At 37.9% G+C, this 23,293-nt stretch overlaps 1 protein-coding gene across 1 annotated transcript; it reads right to left on the bottom strand.

The window, feature by feature from the left end:
* Positions 1 to 7,613: 7,613 nt before the first annotated feature.
* On the bottom strand, positions 7,614 to 14,484 carry DMAC2L (distal membrane arm assembly complex 2 like). Its single transcript, XM_003756403.4, has 5 exons — positions 14,382 to 14,484; positions 12,709 to 12,824; positions 11,884 to 12,092; positions 10,752 to 10,923; positions 7,614 to 9,631 (listed from the first exon to the last, which is right to left on the bottom strand). Exons 2-5 carry the CDS (start codon positions 12,813 to 12,815, stop codon positions 9,484 to 9,486), a joined length of 636 nt encoding a protein of 211 aa, XP_003756451.1. The 5' UTR covers positions 12,816 to 12,824; positions 14,382 to 14,484; the 3' UTR covers positions 7,614 to 9,483.
* Positions 14,485 to 23,293: the final 8,809 nt, after the last annotated feature.

The following is a 23,293-nucleotide window of genomic DNA, read 5'->3' as shown; positions in this document are numbered from 1 at the left end:
AAAGTACTATGTGGTGGTCCACACTCACTGATTGTAGATGGCTCTCTTCATTACTGAATAATCAGAACTGGCTCGAATCATCTCATTGTTAAAGAGAGCCATATCTATCAGCAATTCAATACTTATTAAGTACCTACTATGTACTAAGCATTGGGGATACAAATAAGAAAAAGAAACATTCCCTGCTCTCAAGTAACTTACAATCTAATGAAGGAAGAAAATCACAAAAAGAATTTGGAAAGCAGGGAAGTGTTTGGGTAGAAATACTATTCTTCTTATATCCTATTCCCTTCTTTGAAGTCCAGAATCTAATCACACTGGATTACTTGCTATTCTTTTCTTGTAACACTGCATCTCCTATATCTGTGTTTTTTAAGGAATGCTCTCCTTCTCCATTTCTACCTGTTAGCTTTCCTGGCTTTATACTTACTTTAATCTTACTTTTAGCAGGCAACCTTTCCTAATTCTTTTAGCTAGTGCTTTTCCCTATTGTATTACCTACTTTGTACTCTCTATGTCTTTTATATGGATAGTCATTGATAGCCATTTTCCTGTTTTTGTCCACAATTAGAATGTGAGCTCCTTGAAGGCAGAGACTATATTGCTTTTCTTAGGATCTCTAAAGGTTAGCACAGTTCCAGGCACATAAAAGGCAATTAATAAATGCTTTGTTGACAGGATAAGAACCAACTAGCTCAGGGGATGCGCCCGTCCTCTGAAACTGAATTTTGCTTAGGAGTAGGAATTTCTACTTTTAGCTCTACTTTCAGAGAATAGATAAGTAAGCTCCTTGTTAAGTAAGAAAGAGAAGTAAGATGTGTTCAATATATTTTTAGATGTGGCTAATGAGAGAATTTATTTTACTTGACTATGCAAATGAAGTACCAAATGATTAGATTTAGGAGAGCAATTGACATCAAATGTTGGAGTTTGGCACCAAATGCCAAAATTTGCTATTGGGGGTCCAGTCATGTGATAAAAAAGGTGGTTTACTTAGGAGAATAGCTTACAGACAAAATTAAAAAGTAAAATAGGAAATGGTAAATATGAAATATATTTGGGAGAGCATATAATTAGATACCAGGAGGCAAGAGATTAGAAGAAAGATACCATGAGACATGGGAGAGGTACGAGAAGAAAGACACCATGAGACAGAATGCTGTGGTGGGCTATTCCAAAAAGATTCAGCAAGATAGCATATGCTATTGATGTAATAGGACTCGGTGGTCCCCTAATCTTTATTGGCATCCTGGGTTAGAAAACCCTGAATCTCCTGGTTCTGGCTCACAAACAATAACCCACCCCTTTTTACCTGGCCTTAGGAAACTCCTAAAATAATCCCCACCTTCAATTCACTTGGAGATCACTCTTTAATTTCTGGTCTTGGGAATAATCTTCACTAATTTCCTACTCAGAAATTAGCCCACTAAGAATTGTTCAGTGTAAATAAACCTCAATTTAGAGACTGGGATTGCAAATTCTTTCACAAAACCTGTGACACTGACCTGGGAACTCTCAAATGATATTAGGGTGTCTCACATCTCAATATTTGATGGCCCTCATGCAGAACCTTGAAATATTACATCCTCCCTGTTGAGATCAGCCTCCTTTTGCCTCTTTTGTCCCTATTCTATAGCTGAGACAACCCAAGCACCTAGGAAGGCTTGGGGTTGTTGGGAGCATCATACTCAGTAAACTTCCTTGACTGAGGATGCTTAAACCTGGAAGTTCCTACATATCTTAGCAGAAGTATCCTTAACCAGGGAACTTCTGTCACCTCTCTCCCTCTCTGGGACACCTGAGAGGTCAGGGCACTATAGAATTCAGAAAATCTAAGACTAGTGGCAAAAGTGGAACAATCCACTTCTGTCTCTATCACTAACCATCCTTCCTTAGGCTGTCTCTTAAAAAAACCGGGCAAATTTGTCTCTGTTTTTTAAGAGACAGACCGAAAGCTCTCAAAACTAAGAAACTTATTTTCTTTTGCAATACTGCCTGGCCTCAATATATTTTTGGGAACTAGAAAAAATGGCCCATCAATGGCTCAATTAACATAGAACTATCCAGCATCTTGATTTGTTTTATCAAAGGCAAGTAGACTGAAGTTCTCTATGTTCAAGCCTTCATGACCTTGTCTCCAGATCCTAAAATAAAAAAAAGCATTGCAGGATGCTGCTAAAATTTACTGGAGGGAATCAAAATCAGATACTAACCTGTTAACCCCTCTTTTCCACTTCTCTAAGGACACAGGATTCCTCCTCTGCACCCTCATTGCAGTCCTTATCCAGAGGCCGGTGAAACCCTTCCAGAACCACCCCCTTATCAAAGTCAGGACTTTATGTCTGACAATATTTCTTCAACTCTATCCCCTTCATCTCCTGAACCCTATCTTGAGACTTCCCCACCCCCTGATCCTCAGTCCCTCTGATACAAGGAGTGGGACCCCTCTTTCTCCTCCTCAGAATAGTTGTCTTTTAGTGTCAGAGCTTTCCCAGATCAAGGAAAAATTTGGCCATTATTCTGAGCACCATAGGGGAGAAAAAGAGAATCTAGGATCTGGCCCAGAAGTTTGGGGATTATATGGCTGCATCCTCTTTTTCTGGTAGATATCTCCCAGGGGCTATTGCTGTCCTCATGTGGAATTACCAGAAGTCATGAAGAGAGGAACGAAGAAGCAGGTTAATTATGACAGACCTAAGTAATCCAAAAAGCTGAGAAAAATCCTGGCTTGTTTTGGGCCCCGCTTGTAGAGGATCTAAGAAAATACACTAATCTGGACCCTACTTCTCGAGAGGGGTTGTCCTCTGAATGTCCTCAGCATTCATTTTATTAACCAATCTGCCCCAGAAGAAGCTGCAGGAATTAGCCTTGGGCCCTCAAACTTCCCTGACTCAACTGTTAGAAACAACTTTTGGAGTCTTTAATAACAGGAACTGCAGCAGAAGAGAAAGACCACAGTCAGAGATAGAAACAAGTCCAAATTTTAGCTGCTGCCATATCTAGGAAACATGGGGGTTTGTGCTTCAGGCGTAATGGACAGGGCCATTGGGCTCACAACTGTCCTCGAAGAAATAGGCTCCCCCCACCCCCCTTGTCCGGAGTGCAGTCAGGAAGGGCACTAGCAGAGAGACTGCCAGAGAGGGGTAGAGGTGCTGCTACTACCCCAGACCTTGCCCTCTAGTCTCTTCAGGACTTGGGAGTTCCGCCTAGGGTTCAACCAGGCCACCCTGTGCTCCACCATGACCTCCAAACCCTGGGTGGGTAAGACCATTGAATTTCTTTTTTTTTTCCTAGCTTATATTTTATTTATATAATTACAGTTTTTTTATTTACAAAACTTATGTATAGGTAATTTTTCAACATTGAACCTTGCAAAACCTTTTCTAACTTTTCCCCTCCTTCCTTCTACCCCCTTCCCAGATGGCAGGTAGTCCATTACATGTTAAATATGTTCAAGTATATGTTAATTACAATATATGTATACATATTAATGCAGTTATCTTGCTGCACAAGAAAAGTTGGATCTAGAAAGAAGGTAAAAAAAACTTGAGAAGGAAAACAAAAATGCAATTGTTCATTACTGTACAATTGGAACTGGTTTGAATCATCTCATTGTTGAAGAAAACCATGTCCATCAGAATTGATCATCATGTAGTATTGTTGTTGAAGAGTATAATGATCTCCTGGTTCTGTTCATTTTACTTAGCATCAGTTCATTTAAGTCTCTCCAGGCCTCTCTGAAATCATCCTGCTGGTCATTTCTTACAGAATAATAATATTCCATAACATTCATATACCCAGTAGAAACACTGCTGGATCAAAGGGTATGTACAATTTGACAACTTTTTGAGCATAGTTCCAAATTGCTCTCCAGAATGGTTGGATCTGTTCACAATTCCAACAACAATGTATCAGTGTCCCAGTTTTCCCACATTCCCTCCAACATTCGTCATTATCTTTTCCTAAGACAATTGAATTTGTTTTTGATATGAGGCCTCTCTTTCTTGCTTGCTTCAACACTCTGGTCTCACTTGACCTTCCCCCCTATAGAATAATGGGATTAGAAGGGAAACTTAAGAATTGTTTAGAGACTTTCCCTCTGCTTTGCCAGTTAGATGATCTGTTAAACACTCCTTTATTATTCCCTCTTGTCCTACTCCCTTACTGGGGCATGATTTAATGGTAAAATTGGGGACCCAACTTTCCCTTCTCAGATTGCCAGGTGACCTTTTTGTGCTTCTCTCTAAATTTCTCAGTCTAGGAACAAGGAATTTCTGGGTGAGCTCCTCACACCACCCCAGACTTAGGCTGGGAGAACCCAGTATATTCCCTCATAAACACCAATATCCAATACAGTCAGAGATTAGGGAGGGATTGCAACCCCTGATTGATAAACTTTTAGTTGCCTTCCTGCCTCACCCCAATTCTCCCTTGACTGGAGCCCCAATTAAGACAAAGCTTTTAACCTAATTTATTTAGGTATTTATTTTTTGCTAAGGCAATTGGGGTTAAGTGACTTGTCCAGGGTTACACAGCTAGTTATTGTGTCTGAGTTAGAGTGTTATGTGTCTGAGGTCATATTTGCACTTGGGGCCTCCTGACTTCAGGACTGGTGCTCTACCCACTACGTCACCTATCCCTATCTAATTTAGAAAAGTCTTTCATTCAGTAGTGGATGAAAAGTGGGGCCAGGCCCTGGAGGCCTTAACTCAGTCTCTTAGACCCTAATGCCAGACTAGTTGCCTACTTCTCAAAGAAACTGAATTGAGTTTCCTTAGGATGGCCCTCATGCCTTAATGCAGTGGCTACTAAGGCCCTTCAAATTGAAGAAGCCTCAAAACTCACCCTACAGCATCCATTGGAGGTTTTAACCCCCCACTGGGTTTATAGTATTTTAGAAGCCAAAGGTCAGCAGTGGCTTGCTGGTGGGTGGCTTACTAGGTATCAGGCTCTCCTGATCTCCCCAATCTGACTCTCTGGGTGTGTCAACACTCTTAACCCTGCTACTCTGCTCTCTGACAACACTCACTCAGGTGACATCATTCATAATTGTAAGGAAGCTTTAGATTTTTTTTTTTTTAATAGCCTTTTATTTACAGGATATATACATGGGTAACTTTACAGCATTAACAATTGCCAAACCTCTTGTTCCAATTTTTCACCTCTTACCCCCCACCCCTCCCTAAATGGCAGGATGACCAGTAGATGTTAAATATATTAAAATATAACTTAGATACACAATAAGTATACATGACCAAAACATTATTTTGCTGTACAAAAAGAATCAGACTCTGAATTATTGTACAATTAGCTTGTGAAGGAAATCAAAAATGCAGGTGTGCATAAATATAGGGATTAGGGAATTCAATGTAATGGTTTTAGTCATCTCCCAGAGTTCTTTTTCTGGGTATAGCTAGTTCAGTTCATTACTGCTCCATTAGAAATGATTTGGTTGATCTCGTTGCTGAGGATGGCCTGATCCATCAGAACTGGTCATCATCTAGTATTGTTGTTGAAGTATATAATGATCTCCTGGTCCTGCTCATTTCACTCAGCATCAGTTCGTGTAAGTCTCTCAGGCCTTTCTGAAATCATCCTGTTGGTCATTTCTTACAGAACAGTAATATTCCATAATTTTCATATACCACAATTTATTCAGCCATTCTCCAACTGATGGACATCCATTCAGTTTCCAGTTTCTAGCCACTACAAAAAGGGCTGCCACAAACATTCGTGCACATACAGGTCCCTTTCCCTTCTTTATAATCTCTTTGGGATATAATCCCAGTAGTAACACTGCTGGATCAAAGGGTATGCACAGTTTGATAACTTTTTGACCATAGAGGAAGCTTTAGATTCTGACTCTTCCAGTAGACCTGACTTGAGGGACATTCCTCTTGACAACCCAGATGGTGAATGATTTACAGATGGGTCTAGTTTTCTTGAAAATGGGGAAAGGCAGGTTATTCTGTGGTAACCCTCAATAGCAACCTAGAAGTTACACCCCAGTATATTCCCCCATAAACACCAATACCCAATTAAAGCCAGAGTCTAGGGAGGGATTGCAACCCCTGACTGAGAAATTTTTTAAGCACAAACTTTTAGTTGCCTTCAAGTCTCCCTGCAATACTCCACTTCTCCCTGTTGGAAAACCAAATGGGCAGTTTGGTATGACACAGAATCTCAGAGCAATTAATGAGGCAGTCCTTCCTATTCACCTCATTGTGCCCAATTCCTATACTATCCTTACCTAGGGGACACAAAGTGATTTTTCACTCCATGCCTTCTTTTTGTATACCTTTGCAAAAAAACTCACAATTTCTTTTTGCTTTTGAATGGGCAAAGCCAGGGGAACATACCCCACTAATTAACTTGGGCAGTTTTGCCCCAGGGCTTTTGAGATAGTCTACACATATTCAGACAGGTACTGGCTAAAAATATAAGGGATTTGGAACTGCTTAACAGCAGTATCATGCAGTATGTGGAGGAAATTTTGATCTGCAGCCCTATCCAAGAGGCTTCCTTAAATGCAGCCATAAAAACTCTTAATTTTCTGGCCTCTAGGGACTACAGGGTCTTCTTATTCAAAGCCCACATTGCTTTCCAATCTGTCAAATATTTGAGCCATAACCTAATCCCCATTCAAGGCCCTATTTAGGCCAAAGCTTTTAAGACCAGCTCTACCTAAATTAGAAAAGCCTTTCACTTTCCAGCTCCCTGATTCTTTTTTTTTTTTTTTTTTTTTTTAAATTTAATAGCCTTTTATTTACAGGATATATACATGGTAACTTTACAGCATTAACAATTGCCATACCTCTTGTTCCAATTTTCACCTCTTACCCCCACCCCTCCCTAGATGGCAGGATGACCAGTAGATGTTAAATATATTAAAATATAAATAAGATACACAATAAGTATACCTGACCAAAAGCGTTATTTTGCTGTACAAAAAGAATCAGACTCTGAAATATTGTACAATTAGCTTTGAAGGAAATCAAAAATGCAGGTGTGCATAAATATAGGGATTAGAATTCAATGTAATGGTTTTAGTCATCTCCCAGAGTTCTTTTTCTGGGCATAGCTAGTTCAGTTCATTATTGCTCCATTAGAAATGATTTGGTTGATCTGTTGCTGAGGATGGCCTGGTCCATCAGAACTGGTCATCATATAGTATTGTTGTTGAAGTATATAATGATCTCCTGGTCCTGCTCATTTCACTCAGCATCAGTTTGTGTAAGTCTCTCCAGGACTTTCTGAAATTATCCTGTTGGTCATTTCTTACAGAACAGTAATATTCCATAATTTTCATATACCACAATTTATTCAGCCATTCTCTAACTGATGGACATCCATTCAGTTTCCAGTTTTTAGCCACTACAAAAGGGCTGCCACAAACATTCGTGCACATACAGGTCCCTTTCCCTTCTTTATAATCTCTTTGGGATATAATCCCAGTAGTAACACTGCTGGATCAAAGGGTATGCACAGTTTGATAACTTTTTGAGCATAGTTCCAAACTACTCTCCAAAATGGTTGGATTGATTCACAACTCCACCAACAATGCATCAATGTCCCAGTTTTCCCGCATCCCCTCCAACAATCATCATTATTTTTTCCTGTCATTTTAGCCAATCTGACAGGTGTGTAGTGGTATCTTAGAGTTGTCTTAATTTGCATTTCTCTGATTAATAATGACTTGGCAGCTCCCTGATTCTTACACGGCTTCATGTAACTCACAGGAACAGGCCCTTGCAGAAGAAAGGGGATACAACCCTTTCTCCTTCTGGCTGATTTAAAACACCCTCAAGCCAACATTTAATCCCAGAGGCAAGTCAGTAGAAATTTGTTTTTAGTCTTCATCCAACTACTCACTTGGGAAGAAATGCTCTTGAATCCCTTGTGAAATGTGTATTATTGGACACAGGTTGGGAGAAACATTCAGACCTGCCCAGTTTGTGGCCAAGTAAATCCTAAAGGAGCTGTTAAACCTCCCCCTCTCCTGAGAAGGGGCATATACCCAGGGAAAGATTGACAAATAGCCTTGCAGAATTTTCAAATTGCTTTTGGTCTTTGTTGACACCTTTACTAATTGGGTAGAAGCTTTTCTCTGCAGGACTGAAAAAACTTAAGAGATATCAGTGTTTGCTAAGAGCTCATACCTCCCTTTGGCCTGCGCAACTCCTTGCAGAGTGACAATGGTCCAGCCTTCACTTCTCAGGGAACTCAAAATATGGCTGAAGCACTTAAAATCACTTACAACCCCCACTTTGCCTGGAGACCTCAGTCTTCTAGGAAGGTGGAGAAAATGAATCACACCCTCAAGGCAAGTCCTTACTAACCTGTGTTTTAAAAATAATTATCAGTTGATGGTCTGTTTTGACATGAACTAGATAAAATTTAAAGCAAAAAAAAATTTTTTTACATTATTAGAACATAGAGATGAAGTTCATAAATTTCCCCAGTTTCTCTCTTGAATCATGGTAAGATAAAAGTTTATAGTTTTAAAATGTCCCATACATATTATGATGCAAAAAAAAGGTACTACACAAGTTAAATAAAACTTATCAACTAAATTCAGAATTAGACACTAAGCAAACTACAACTAAACACTGAGGTCAATTACTTATTTAAGAAATTGTCATAATGTTATAATCATTCTTCACTCATGTTTTCTAGATCTATTGAATTGTTTGGGCTTAATTCTTCTTTTAGTAATTTCAATTAAAGAGGAAGAGTGGGAAAAAACAAGGAGAAAAAAATAAGATTTCAAACCTACATATTAAAATTTCCTCTACATAAAGGTAATCCCATAAATCTAGAAACCTTAATAGAATGTTACTCTTATAATCCTTAATTTCATGATAGTTAACTTTTTATTTCAAAATATTTGAATTTTTGGCTATTTAGGTACATATTTCTTAAAGAAAATCCTGAGTTAACAATAAATTAATAGATATAAAATGTATGCAAAGCAAAACAGCAGATTGTACATTTTTCAATTACCTTACCTTCCCACTTAGTTTGGAGAAATTTATAGCAACAATTAAAAATCAAGTGTGGAATTTACATAAAATTCAATAGCAAGTTGTTATAATAAAATTCAAATGATTGAAATGTAAATTAAGGAATATCTACACTATATATTTTAATTATATTATGAACATTTTAATAGCTTCTTTGAAAAATATATTAGTATGCAAGTGATGTACTTCATTTTTCTCAAGTAAAATAATTTTATGAACATAAATTCTCATTTTCAAATCAATAACCTTACTAAGTGTTTTGAATTTCTGTATAGAATAGACTTGGCATCCATTTTGCAGCACTAAATATTCATAAAATAAATCAATATTTTCTGGTAATGACTTGTATCTAACTTGTGAATTCTACCCTTCTCTGAAGCAGCCGTTTCAAAAGATAAGAGTTCTTCTCATATGCTTTTGTTCAGTCTATTCAAACGAATTGTTAAAGTACCAGCTACTATTAATGTTTTTTGTTTGTTTGTTTGTTTGTTTTTTCTGGTAGGTCTGATTTTAATTTTAGAGAAGGTAATGAATTCCGAAAGATCTGAGTAACATTTTCTAGGTTTGTTATTCCCGGAAGGTCTTGTAACAGCAAATACTCAAGGTTTCTATGAACATAGAATAAAAAAAGAATATTATTACAGACTCATCCTGAATACTTATTCTAATACAAATAATAATCATTTGAAATGATATATTGATTTTAATAAAAGGTTATTTAGAATGTAAATCTATGGCTAGTTTAGCTTTGAATGTTATTACTTGTTTCTAGAAACTGATTTTCCATTTAATCTAACAGATTTTTTTTTTCTTACTTAAATGAAATTTAATAAGAGAAGCAACATGTATCTGTAGGCATTTCAAATACCAAAACTTCTGTTGAGATATTTTATCTTGCGAAATGAATGTAAACAGAATACAAGCTCTTTGAGGAGAGGAACTATTTCCTTTTTGTATCCCCAGAATCTAATGTCAGTTGAATTTGAATCTGTAGAATTGCTTGAGTATTATATGACAACTTCAGCAATTACTTTGCACAGAAAATACATAAACAGAATCTTAACTCAGAAAATAATAAATCATATACATTCTGGCAGAATTCAGATTTTAATATTTTTAACATAGAGCCTTAGCTCGTGTAAGAACAATACAGTATATTTAGTGCTTGTTATCAACTTCATAAAACTCAGTACTTTTAAATAGCATTTTCTTTGATACAGAGACTATTGAAAAATTCATTTCATAATCATAGATATTCTATATTAATCAGATTCTGTATTATTACATTTTAATATTTCTTTATTGTATATCCATTACTCAGAATTTTATAAATTTCAGTTTAAAATGCCTAATTCCTCTGCACTTTAAAGAGAACATATTTTAAATATTCATTTATTTGAAGACGTTGTATGTTAATCTTGAGTCTTTTTAAAAATAATTTTTTCAAAACTAAATAAATAATAAAAACTCTACATAACAAATATACTCTAGGAAAATGGAAAGAGCAACCTTGTCAGAGGTTCTCTACCCACAGCAGAGATACTGTTATTTACTACTTATATAAATGACAACATTTCTGGCTCTAGTTTCCTCATTTGCAGAATTGGGCTGGATTTACAGGTTGTAAATGCCCTTCTTACCAAATATATTCACCAATGGTATTTAATTTTCACCATTTTGACCTTTTGTTCATTATCAAACCATATTTATTCTTCTGTGACAACCTACCTTAAATGATGCAATGCAATAATGCCCCTTTCGGTGACATTCCCACAGGAAATGATTTCCATCTCTAAAACACTTTTCTGTAAGTTTTTTAATTGACTCAGCTTCTGCAAACACTCATCTTCAATATAATGACATTTGCACAGTTTTATTTTTTCCACATGTTCTAGGCCCTCTGAAAAAAACAAAAATGCTATTTCACAATAAATGTAAACTATCTAGAAACCTGAAAAAGGCAACATTATAAATTGCCATTCTGTTCCCAGATTTTGAGTATATGAAATGTCCACACATACTGAAGTTGGATCAAGTCATCCTAATTGTTAAAATTTGGCAGAGATGCCAAAGGCTATGTTTCAGTGGATATACTTTAGAACAAAGGCATGTAAAGGTATGAGAATGTCTTGTAATTATGTTTAAAAATAAAATAACAAATAAAAGGAAAAAACATCAATATGGTCAATAATCTATATCTGGGAACAAAGTTAGATACTGGCTACTAATGAAGCAGGTTGTGCTCCCTTCAAGAAACTGTATTTCCTATTGATCTGTGATTCTTTTCAGATTCCCAGCCCCTCCTGGCTGAGGCATATCCTCCCCAGACAAGTTGTCTTTCTGGGATGCCAGAGCCTTTGAAAAAGCATCCCTTTGAATTCCAACAGGAGATCTGGGCTTGTCCTAGCCCCGATTCTGACTTGATTGGGCTGCCTAGCCCCCACTGGTTCTGATCTGCTCTGGTTGTTCCAACCCCCACCAAGACGCCCAATATAATAAGCCTCCATCAACTAAAGTCTTTGCAGATGGACCTTGGTAGCTCACTCAGCTGCCAGGACTTTCTGTCCACTGAGAACTGCATTCTCAGTGCAAAACTCCATTTTCCATAGATCTGTCACTATAGAAGTCAGTCTCTGGGTAAACTGATTTCTATCTGACAATAAACTTTCATTTTGCAACTAATATTCGGGAATGAGTGAATTCTTTCACTCCTAAAACTTGCAGCTGATTTAAAGGGGATACTTAATAATTCTTATAGCCACTAACCTCTAGACCACCAGGAATCTAGACCATTCTAAACCTCATCACTACAAATATGAAAAATTTCCAATTACTTTTGATAAAATTATGTAGTAGTTACCTAGGTAGTCAAATCCAATGTTCATGATACAAGAGTCAGTGGCATCAATTGCTTTTATCTTATATTTGTTTAGAGGACCAGTTGGAAGATTGTTGTAGTCCTTTTGCCATTTTTCTTGACCATGGTATTGTACCAATGCTCCACAACGCAAGAGCCATTCAGACGCTGCCCTGTCTGGACCAACAGCCTTAATTCGTTCATGATCTACTCTGTTAAAAGTGAGAAACCAAACAGATTAATTCTTCCTATGACCATTTATCATTTCATTTAAATCTAAAAATAACATAACAGTAAAAAACCTTATATTAGATATTGCTGAGCAAAGTAAGTAAAGTTTAAGAAAAGGTCATATTTATCTGGTACCTTTTTGTGCTTTCATTTTTCAAGGATTGTATTATAGCATCCTATTAAAAGGAAATTTATCATGTAACAGAAAATCTATAGAGATGCAGACGGTTGACTCTAGTTACAAAATCTAAAACACCTCCTCTAACTTCCTTCAGGAATTTTTCAAGATGCATTTATTTCTTTACATTTACTTTTTTTTCTCTATTCCATTTTTTGGTAACAGTAACCCTGAAAAATAGGAAATTAAATAAAAATATATATATAGATCAGTTTCATTGGTCTCTGAATTCTTACTTGTAAGAATCCTCCTGTTAACTTTGAAAACTTTAGTTTTGCTTTTATTCTCTTCAAAAGTTACTCCAGTTTTAGAGCATTTCTTAAGCTGCAGTAAGAAATACTTTTAATTCAAGAAATATTACTGTTGGAAATTCATTCAGCTGTCACAATCCCTGTGATTATTAAATTCAAGTAACTTACTTGTTAAACACTGCATTCAACCACCCCCAGAAGTGTCTGTTACCACAGAAGCATGGAAATTTCTTTAAGCTTTGTAATGGCTGTGTAAATTTTCCAAGTAACATCATGAAATCTGGCTAAACACACACACAAAAAAATACTCATATTAGTTCATCAGCCACTTATCAGTCATATATATAAAATAAACTATATCTCATGTTTATTTTAGTATTTCAAAAAATTCCTTATTTCATGAACAGGGGCTATTATCTCCACAAATACAGATTCAAATCCCTGCATGACTCAGTAAGACGGTTTTCATAAACTGATTTTTAAAAATTCATCACTTTATAGTTAGCTTTCTGGAAATAAACCTCCCTGATTTGTCCAGTCTGATTCCTAGAAGAGGCAATCTCATTGGGCCTGAACTCAAAATGACTTGCTCGGGTTCACACTGCTAGCGTCTGAACCTCCCTGATTTGTCCAGTCTGATTCCTAGAAGAGGCAATCTCATTGGGCCTGAACTCAAAATGACTTGCTCGGGTTCACACTGCTAGCGCCTGAACCTCCCTGATTTGTCCAGTCTGATTCCTAGAAGAGGCAATCTCATTGGGCCTGAACTCAAAATGACTTGCTCGGGTTCACACTGCTAGCGTCTGAACCTCCCTGATTTGTCCAGTCTGATTCCTAGAAGAGGCAATCTCATTGGGCCTGAACTCAAAATGACTTGCTCGGGTTCACACTGCTAGCGTCTGAACCTCCCTGATTTGTCCAGTCTGATTCCTAGAAGAGGCAATCTCATTGGGCCTGAACTCAAAATGACTTGCTCGGGTTCACACTGCTAGCGTCTGAACCTCCCTGATTTGTCCAGTCTGATTCCTAGAAGAGGCAATCTCATTGGGCTTGAACTCAAAATGACTTGCTCGGGTTCACACTGCTAGCGTCTGAAGCCATATCTGAGCTCAAGATAATGCGTTTTTCCCGAGTCCTGCCCCAGAACTTTATGCACTGTAACTCCCCTCCCCCCCCCATTCCTCAGCTGCACCCTAAGTATGTATATACACACATAAAAATAGGATTAGCAAACTAAGTAAAGCTAGATATGGAAACAGTTTCGGAGAGAGAAGAGAAGGAGCACACTTAGGTCTCTCAGCTCTAGTCTCCTTAAGAGTAAATGGTGGTGGATAGTATACATCATCTATTTTCGCGGTGAGGCAAGGTTCTTAATCAGATACGTGAGGTGCTTGCAAACCTTAAAACAATGTTTATTATTATTGTTACTGTTACTATGAATCCCCGTTCTGGGCCATGCACGATTGCAATTACATAACGGAGAAGGTGATCTAGATCTCTAAGGCCCCGTCCAGCTGTTAACTCTCGGAGTCTAAAACAATAATTTATCAGCGTCCCCTTAATGCAGCTACGAGCAAGCCCAGCCCCGGCTCATCGCAGCCATGGCGAACTCCACAAAGCAGGCCTGGCCGAGCCCGGCGAGGAGGAGGGGACTGAGAGGGCCGGGGCGCGTCAGAAGCCCTCTCCGGCCGGGGCGCGGAGCTTTCCTTTGCCTTAAACGCCCCCGTCTCCCACGCACGTCCTTTCTCCCATAATTTTACTGGAAAGTTTAAGGGCTAAAAGTCAGTCGGCCAAGTCTTCCCGCCCGGAGTTGGTAAAAGACAAGAATCTACCGCACTTACAGGATCGGAGGGAAGCGTCCTTCCCGGTACTGCGCCTGCCTCAGTCGCGCCTGTTCATTGGCTACCGGGAACAGGCTTGTACAGGAAGGGGCGGAAGCGGGATTGTCCCTAGGACAGTTTCCTAGGGAACTGGTTGGCCAAGCGCGCGCTCGTCCTGAATTCTATTCAGTTATTTTAATTGTTATTCACCTGTTTTGTGCTATGTATTGCCGTGTTTTGTGACACAAAAGTATTTTAATATAATTAATTTTCTATTGTATTTTATTCATTTAAGGGGTTTATAGTTTTCGTTTTTATTTTATTGGTTTCATTATGAATATTTTATTCATTTAAAGACATCATTCTGAGAAGGGGTCCAAAGAGTTCTTGTCACAAAAAAGGTTTAAAAACCCTACTTTAAAAACCCATCTTTCCTCAAAATCACCTTGTGAAAAACAAAGTAGTGCATTTATTTTTTTAAATAAATTTTATGAATGAGGATTTTGCCTAAAGATATACCCATAACTGGCAAGGATTTAAACCCAAGATTTCTGTTGGGGTGAAAAGATTTATACAGACAGAGGAAATAACACAAGACAAATATTTATTTAGTTCTGAACTATAGAGTGCAGTAGAGATCATCAACGACAGCTATCTAAGAAGGCAAGGAAAAAGAAATTCTGCTATTCCTGAGAGATTGGTATGACTTTGACCGCTGGAGGGGGAAATAAGCATGAAGATTAGAATATTGATGTCAGGTTCTTTGGATAATTTACCCCACATACTCGTCTGCTAGGGGCCTGGTTGAGGCCTTGCCTAAGGAAATAAGAAAATACCAAACTGGGTTAGTGCAAGGTCAATGTGTCAGGTTGATGGATAACAGCACTGAATAAGAATAGGTACAGGCAGGACTGGTGTTGGTGATGATGTGTAGTAATGAGATCCCTTCTGAGTGGAGATGCAGATTCAAAAGTGAAAGAATTTAGGAACCCCAAAGTCTGGCAAAAAAAGGAAGTTTTATTTTTCACTAAGAGGTTCCCTCTCTCTTAGCTGGCAGATTTCTTAAAGAAGAAATTTGCAAAGAATGGGTCGGCTAAAACCTATTTTATGAGAAAATCTGGGGGCAGTTTGAACTGATTATCAGACCAGGATCTGCCAATTGAATGAAATTACTTTGAAGGCTTTTTCCACCTGAATGGGGGATCCAATTTCCCAAAAAAAATCAATGGGAGGTGATTTGCCCAAGTTTTCCAATCGAATGATACTGGTCTGGAAAATATGCCTCTTCCCAGACTCTCTGGAGCCTGGGAAACCCCAGTCTTTCTTCTTTTGCAGATCAAAGGGGATATAGTTTCAGTGATTATTTTACACCATTTTTACAGAGTTAACCCACATCATTGGTACTTACTGTTTATGTTCCAGAACTTTGAAAGGTGCTAAGTCAGTGGAATTGATGAGACAATGGTTATCTACTTTATCATGGTGATTAATAGTTCTCTAATTTCAGTATGATTGATTTAATCTTATAACAAATAATGGTTTCTTAGTGATATAATGATTGATTTATACTCAGTGTAGAGCATGTAAGCTGGGTCTCAGAGTAGAGAAGAGAAGCAGGAGGTGGGAGCTCAAGCCCTGGGATGCAGAACCAGATTCATTCACTTCATCTCACACCACCATGGCTGGCCTTGCCTCCTGCACTTCCCCCACTAAGACCAAGGCTTGTCAGAGCCAGTGACAGACTCAGAAGGGCCAGATACAGACTTGGAAGGGACCCAGAGCCAGATTCATTCATCCCATCTCACACTACCTTAGTGGCAGGGCTCTCCTCAGCTTCTCCACTGAAACCAAGACTCTGGAAAACCTCTAAGAAAGCTAGCCCAGGCCCCAGGAAAGGGCATAAGATTGCGAAGCAGATAATAAAGGATTTGGACTTTAATACCTGGCTATTCTTGTGGTGATTAATCTGCTAAAAAGAAGGCTGCTCGGAGACCTCCAGAAAATCACCAAGAACATTACAACTTACAGACCTCACTGTGCATGTACTCAGGGCCTGTTTTTCCATCAAACTGAAACTATAATCAGTGATCATTGATGAGGACTCCAGGGTGTTTGCAGTTATGCATGAGAATATCTTGACAGGTGAGGAATACACAGGTGTAAGCACAAAAATCTGAGGAGACTCTCCCCAGCTTTAACTTGGTTCTATTTCTTTAGGTCTATACGCGGCACTGAGAGTTAGTGTCCAGTAGTACTCTGAAGACTAGTAATGGTAAGACCTCTGGCTGCTCCCGGTGGTAGCATTGTTGTGCCACAGTTCTCTTTTATAGTCCTGATTCATTTTCCCTAATTATCCTGGCTCAGTTTCTCCAATTGTTCTGCCTTGGTTTCCCTAAGTTGTTCTGGCTCAGTTTCCTTAATTGTTCTGCCTCAGTCCCCTTAGTTGCAACCCCCCCTCCAGTTCATTAAGACTGGTATAACTCAGAGATTATAAATTGTCAATGTGTAAACTCAAAAAGGGGGGGTCCAAACTTTCTGTCTCTAGCCAGACACTTTCTTAACTCCCAGTTTGTTAGAATTTATGGTCCTTCCCCCAAACCTGTCAGAACTGGATTAATAGTTCCTGCCTATTCTGGCAGGATCAGGAGATTCCCAATCACCTGAGTTTGGACTCCACCCCCTGCCTTTGTTTAGCTACTGTGTATAAGTATGTCATTGAGAACTCACATTCTCTACTGGATGCTGGATTCTTGGAGACAATAGTTTCATTCAGCCCTGTGACCAACCAGGGATCCATTTGGTCTCAGTAAATTTCTCCCCTTCAAATAAAATATTAAATACTCTCTAATCTCTACCTTGTCTCAGTTTCTCTGGCATTACAGGATCTGGATACTGGTCTAGAATAATTTGTAGAAAGTAGACAAAATAAAAGTCAATGTATTTTTTTCCCCTAAATATATTGGTTTCAACTTTCAGAATTATCATAATTCTGTGACTGAAAGTTAAGAAATGATATGAATAATACTTAGCATACTGTCTGGCATATAGTAGGTGCTAAAAAAAATGCTTGTTGATTAATGTATAATTATGTTGTTTAAAATGATTCAACACTAGAATGATTGAAATTTCATATATTATATATGTTATGTACATTATATATGTATATGTATGAATACATATATTATAATATATAATAATATAATATATATTATAATATATAATATATGTATAATAATAATATAATTAATACATAATATATATAATACATATACATATATTTGTATATGCAATACTTCAGGGGCAGCTAAGTGTACAGAACTGAAAGCCTGGAGTCAGGAAGATGACTTCAAATACAGCCTCAAACACTTTTTAGCTGTATGACCCTGAGCAAGTTACTAAGTACTGTTTGCCTCAGTTTCCTAATCTGCAAAATGACCTGGAGAAGGAAATAAATCAATCAGTCTTTGCCAAGGAAACCCAACATGGGATCATGAAGAGTCTGATTGAAAAATAACTGAATAACAAAAATATGTACTTCCTGTCTTTTGATATATAAATAGCATTAATCGATAGCATAAAATTGTGGTAATCCCAGTCTGAATCATGATTTCCTCCAGATCAGTTCAGCCATAGGAGCAACAGGACCGAGATTTGGTAAAGTGTGTACTTTGATAGATCAGGGGGCAATGGATTTAAGAGCCAAAAATAATGTAGAATTAACTTGATTAAGCTCTAGAATTGAGATTGAGAAGGGCAGAAAGTAGAGTTAAGCCAGAGTTTGGGAGAGGTCTGAGGAATAGAGAAATTAAGACTTAAAGTGGAGTTAGGAATAAAATAAAGATGATAAGTAATGATCTGATAAAGGGCTTTTGGAGCTGCTAATTGTTGAAATGGAACACTGTTAGTGAAGTGGGTTGTGGTCCCTTTAAGAAATTTTATTTCCTATTGATCTGTGATTCCTTTCAGATTCTCAGCCCCTCCTGACTGAGGCATATCCTCTCCACCTTTCCTGGATGCCAGGGCCTTTGATTCACAAATCCTGGTCAAAAGCACCCCTTTGAATTTCAATAGGAGATTTGGGCTTGTTCCAGCCCCCACTGGATCTGAGTCAAGTTGGGCTCTCCCAGCCCCCACTGGTTCTGATCTGCTCTGGTTGTCCCAGTCCCCATTCTGACTTGCTTGGGCCTACCAGCTCTGGTTTCCCAACCCCCACCAAAACAAGCAATATAATGAGCTTCTATCAACTAAGGTCTTTGCAAATGGACCTTGGTGGCTTACTCAGCTGCCAGGATGTTCTATCCACTGAGAACTGCATTCTCAGGCAAAACTCCATTTTCCATAGATCTGTCCACTGGAATAATATTCTTTTCCAGTGTTATCCTCTCCTTATGCTCTCTGTTTCCCTAACCAGGCTTTATGCCTCTCTGTCAGGATTTCTAACCTTACTTCCAATTTCTATAATAAACCTCTTTTATCAATCTAGGTTTTCAGGTCTGTAAATTCCTTTACAGAGAACCTCTGCACCGCCAGAAGGGAGTCCCCAACTCCCTATCCTTGTGCTGAATCCCAAGGGGTTTCAGGGGAGCCAAACCTCTCCATTTGGTTCCCTGAACCCCAAACCTGTCACTAGACCTTATCATTTAACTCCTTGATCGCCAGAAACCCTAATTTCATTTTGGTTACCTAAATCTAAACCTCATCAGTAGTGGTGTGAAGTACAATAAATCAAAAGACTGAGGAATTAGGAAGTTAGGATTTTGCTGGTGAGTCTTTTCATGTCATTAAAGGGCACCTTTTGACTATGATAACACTTGTGAATTTTTTACATTTCAAATTGCTCTCCCACAACATGCTCTCTCTTAAATTTGATGGGCTTGATAAAAATCTCAGTAGCCAATGGCCCCTTACTCTCCCTTGTCTATATTTTCCCATAATTTTACTGACAACATACATTGAAAAGTAGAATCCATACTTTAAATGGAATAGGTATGGTAGTGGCTAAGAAAGCCCTGAAAAAGTTCTCAATGCTTTATGTCACATGTTTTCAATTCTTGTTTTTTTAGCAGCATACAATAATGTAATTTTTCCATGTTCTAGGAAATTCTCAAAGACTATAAATTGTTAAATGTTGACCTATATTCCTAAAAGAGGAAATTTTCTCACTTGGAAGTTCCCCATACTAATCTATCCTCTAACTTTTTTGTATTAAAATTATAGTGGATAATAATTGAAATAACATAGTATATTGTTGTGAATGAAATGGATTGAGGCACTTAAATCTAATCATATTGTTTTATAAGCAAGACTGCATGCAGTTGCACAACAAAGTTAGGTCTCAATCCCCACCTCCCAGTAAGCACAAGGACATGATTTGGCAGTTAACAAAGCTTTCTTATAGTCAATGTAAGGAGTATTGTTGAGGTTTGGATAGGCCAGATTTACAATTAGAGTAAATTGCAATTGGTCAGATTTACAGTCAAGGTTACAATTGGTGGGACATACAATCATCTTTGTTTGCCATCCCACATGTCAGAAGGTTTGTGCCCCAAAGTTCCCTAAACTGATGTCGCAAGATGTCTCAAAAGAACTTGCAGGCTTGAACCCATCTCCAAGCCAAGGGACAAAGTTTTATTGAAATTAATGGTAGACCATTACAAGGTGGACTGAATTATAAGAGAATTCAATAAAGAAACAGAAGCATACTCTAGATATGCTAATTCTATGGCTCAAGGGCTAGGGAGTTGATGTTAATTCTACAACCCAAGGGTAAGGGTAGGAAGTAGTCTCCAGATTGAGGAGTTGTCTTCAAAATTTGATCACAGATCAGATCATCAGTCAGCAATGAATTGAGAAATACTCTATTCAGAATCAGACAGTCTGAGGCGGACTCCAAAATCAAAAGTATAGAGTTTCATATTACATCAGTATGAGAAGTTAGGTTCTACGGATATTGTCAAAACAAGATGAAGGGGTGTTAAGATATCTCCAACAGGGGCAGCTAAGTGGCACAGTGGATAGGGCACCAGTCCTAAAGTCAGGAGGACCCAAGTTCAAATCTGGCCTTAGACACTTAATACTTCCTGGCTGTGTGACCTTGGGCAAGTCACTTAATGCCAATTGTCTCAGGAAAAAAAAAAAAAAGATATCTCCAACCATTCCCTGAGCTGGCTAAACAACAAAGTTCTTGACAAAGGGCCCCAGACCTAGAGGACTATAAATCTGACCAATTGTAACTCAGATTTTATGTCCCATTGTTTGGGGCAATTGCACCTACCCAAACTGACTACTCAGGAGTCACTCCAAATGATGTACAGAAAGAATTTATTAGAATCTCGAGAAGTGGACCGTCCTGGCCTGTGGGCCGGAAAGGACAGCAAGGATACCCACAGGAGGAGAGTCATTCACTTGAAGATGCTTACAACTTTTATACATTTCAGACAAAGAACCCCCAAAATCCCACCCTCTATAGGTTGTGATTGGTTACATAAACCTTTATCAGTGGAATGCAGTGAAAAAGGTGATATACAGCTTCGGCCACTTAATTCCTTCTTTGGACAATGGAATGCAGTCCAGGTCTCATCTAAAATCACAGGACTGGAGCCTATAGGCCTGATGTACTTCAGTGAACAGTCTGTGATCAATATGTGCTTAATCTGTAAATTCTTCACCTTTCCACATACCACCAATTGTTTTTTTTTTTTTTTCCCTATATATGTTTATTTATTTTTTATTAATAGCTTTTTATTTACAAGTTATATGCATGGGTAATTTTACAGCATTGACAATTGCCAACCTTTTGTTCCAATTTTTCTCCTCTTTCCCCCCACCCCCGCCCCTAGATGGCAGAATGACCAATCCATGTTAAATATGTTAAAGTATAAATTAAATACAAAATAAGTAGACATGTCCAAACCGTTATTTTGCTGTACAAAAAGGATAAGACTCTGAAATAGTGTACAATTAGCTTATGAAGGAAATAAAAAATGCAGGTGGACAAAAATAGAGGGATTGGGAATTCTATGTAATGGTTCTTAGTCATCTCACAGAGTTCTTTCCCTGGGTGTAGCTGGTTCAGTTCATTACTGCTCCATTGGAAATGATTTGGTTGATCTCATTGCTGAGGATGGCCAGGTCCATCAGAATTGATCATCATATAGTATTGTTGGTGAAGTATATAATGATCTCCTGGTCCTGCTCATTTCACTCAGCATCAGTTCATGTAATTCTCCGTTTCTGACATCTCCTGTTGGCTTTCACAGAACAATAATATTCCATAATATTCATATACCACAATTTATTCAGCCATTCTCCAATTGATGGGCATCTACTCATTTTCCAATTTCTGGCTACTACAAACAGGGCTGCCACAAACATTCTTGCACATACAGGTCCCTTTCCTTTCTTTAAGATCTCTTTGGAATATAAACCCAGTAGTAACACTGCTGGATCAAAGGGTAAGCACAGTTTGATAACTTTTTGAGCATAGTTCCAAATTGCTCTCCAGAATGGTTGAATGTATTCACAATTCCACCCACAATGTATCAGTGTCCCTGTTTTCCCACATCCCTTCCAACATTCCACATTATCTTTCCCTGTCATTCTAGCCAATCTGACAGGTGTGAGATGTCTTAATTTGCATTTCTCTGATTAATAATGATTTGGAGCACCTTTTCATGTGACGACATATAGTTTCAATTTCTTCATCTGAAAAGTGTCTGTTCATATCCTTTGACCATTTATCAATTGGAGAATGGCTTGATTTCTCATAAATTAGAGTCAATTCTCTATATATTTTGAAAATGAGGCCTTTATCAGAACCTCTCTCTCTGGGAGAAAAAATCCAGGGGGGGCTGGCCTCTCCAGGCCAAGAATTTAGATCCGCAACCACCCTGAGGCCCAAGGTAGAGACCGAAAAGTTTCTTATCTCTAATCCTGCTCATTTTCTAACATCTCACTGGGGAGCTCCAAAATGTAATGCAGGAGAAACTGAACAAGACAGAGATTAGAGAACAATTTAATAATTTATTTAAAAGGGAGAGATTTACTGGGACCAAATGGATCCATGGTTTTGTCCCAGGGCTCAATGAGACTATTGTCTCAAAAGAATCCAGATTCTTTTATAGAATTACAAGAACAATGACATAATGGGGGAAGTACCTGGGTGGGGATGACCTAATGGGGGGAAGCACCTAGGATGACATAATGGCAGGTATTGGAGAGGCTCCTGATATTTTAATGACATCTAAAATGGATAAAGACCTTTATCCCATCAAACATTATGAGGGAATGATTATAGCCTAAACAGAAACAATCAGTTTATATTTGAACCTAGAAAAAGTAGGAAGCCATTGGAGTTAAATGGCTTCCTACTCTTTCTTTATATAAAGTATATAATTTATATACTTTTTATTTATTGGAGTTAAATAATCAGGGAGTGATGTGTTTAGATCTGTATTATAGGAAAAGTTTGAACAATGAAGTGGGCTAATAGCTAGAGAGAAGAGAGGTAGGATTCAAGGACACCAATTTAGAAGTTCAATAGTATAATACTCCAGGGAAGAGATGGTAAGATAGTTATGTAAGGGAAGAAAACAAATACCAGGGATATTATGGTGGTATCCTTCCACATATGCAAATGAAGGAATCCCTACAAAGTTCACCCAATATGTTCCAATTTCTTAGAATTGAATTTTAAACATATTCTCATCAAAAATAAGAGAACATGATATAGTTGAAAGAACAGTAGAGTCAACTACTGAAAACCACATATTATGACTTGCTTCTGACAATTACTAGTGCATATGAGTAAATCATTTAGCTTCTATATACTTCAGTTTTTTTATATTTAAAATTTTACTTGTGCTACCTATTAAGAACCTCTCAAAATTAATGTTCAATGGAAATAAAAATTGTCAAGAAAAAAAAAAAACACT

The sequence above is a fragment of the Sarcophilus harrisii genome, chromosome 2 (genome assembly GCF_902635505.1).
Source record: "Sarcophilus harrisii chromosome 2, mSarHar1.11, whole genome shotgun sequence".
Classification (NCBI taxonomy): domain Eukaryota; kingdom Metazoa; phylum Chordata; class Mammalia; order Dasyuromorphia; family Dasyuridae; genus Sarcophilus; species Sarcophilus harrisii.
The sequence above is the reverse complement of the archived record's forward strand: the minus strand, read 5'-3'. Positions and strand labels throughout refer to the sequence as shown.

Excerpts from the sequence above, each read along its gene's own strand:
- DMAC2L (XM_003756403.4), bottom strand. The coding sequence starts at position 12,815 with ATGATGTTACTTGGAAAATTTACACAGCCATTACAAAGCTTAAAGAAA. Across the intron at positions 12,093-12,708 it reads TTGAATGCAGTGTTTAACAA|AGTAGATCATGAACGAATTA; the intron begins GTAAGTTACTTG and ends CACTTTTAACAG. Across the intron at positions 9,632-10,751 it reads ATTGCATTGCATCATTTAAG|AAACCTTGAGTATTTGCTGT; the intron begins GTAGGTTGTCAC and ends CTATGTTCATAG.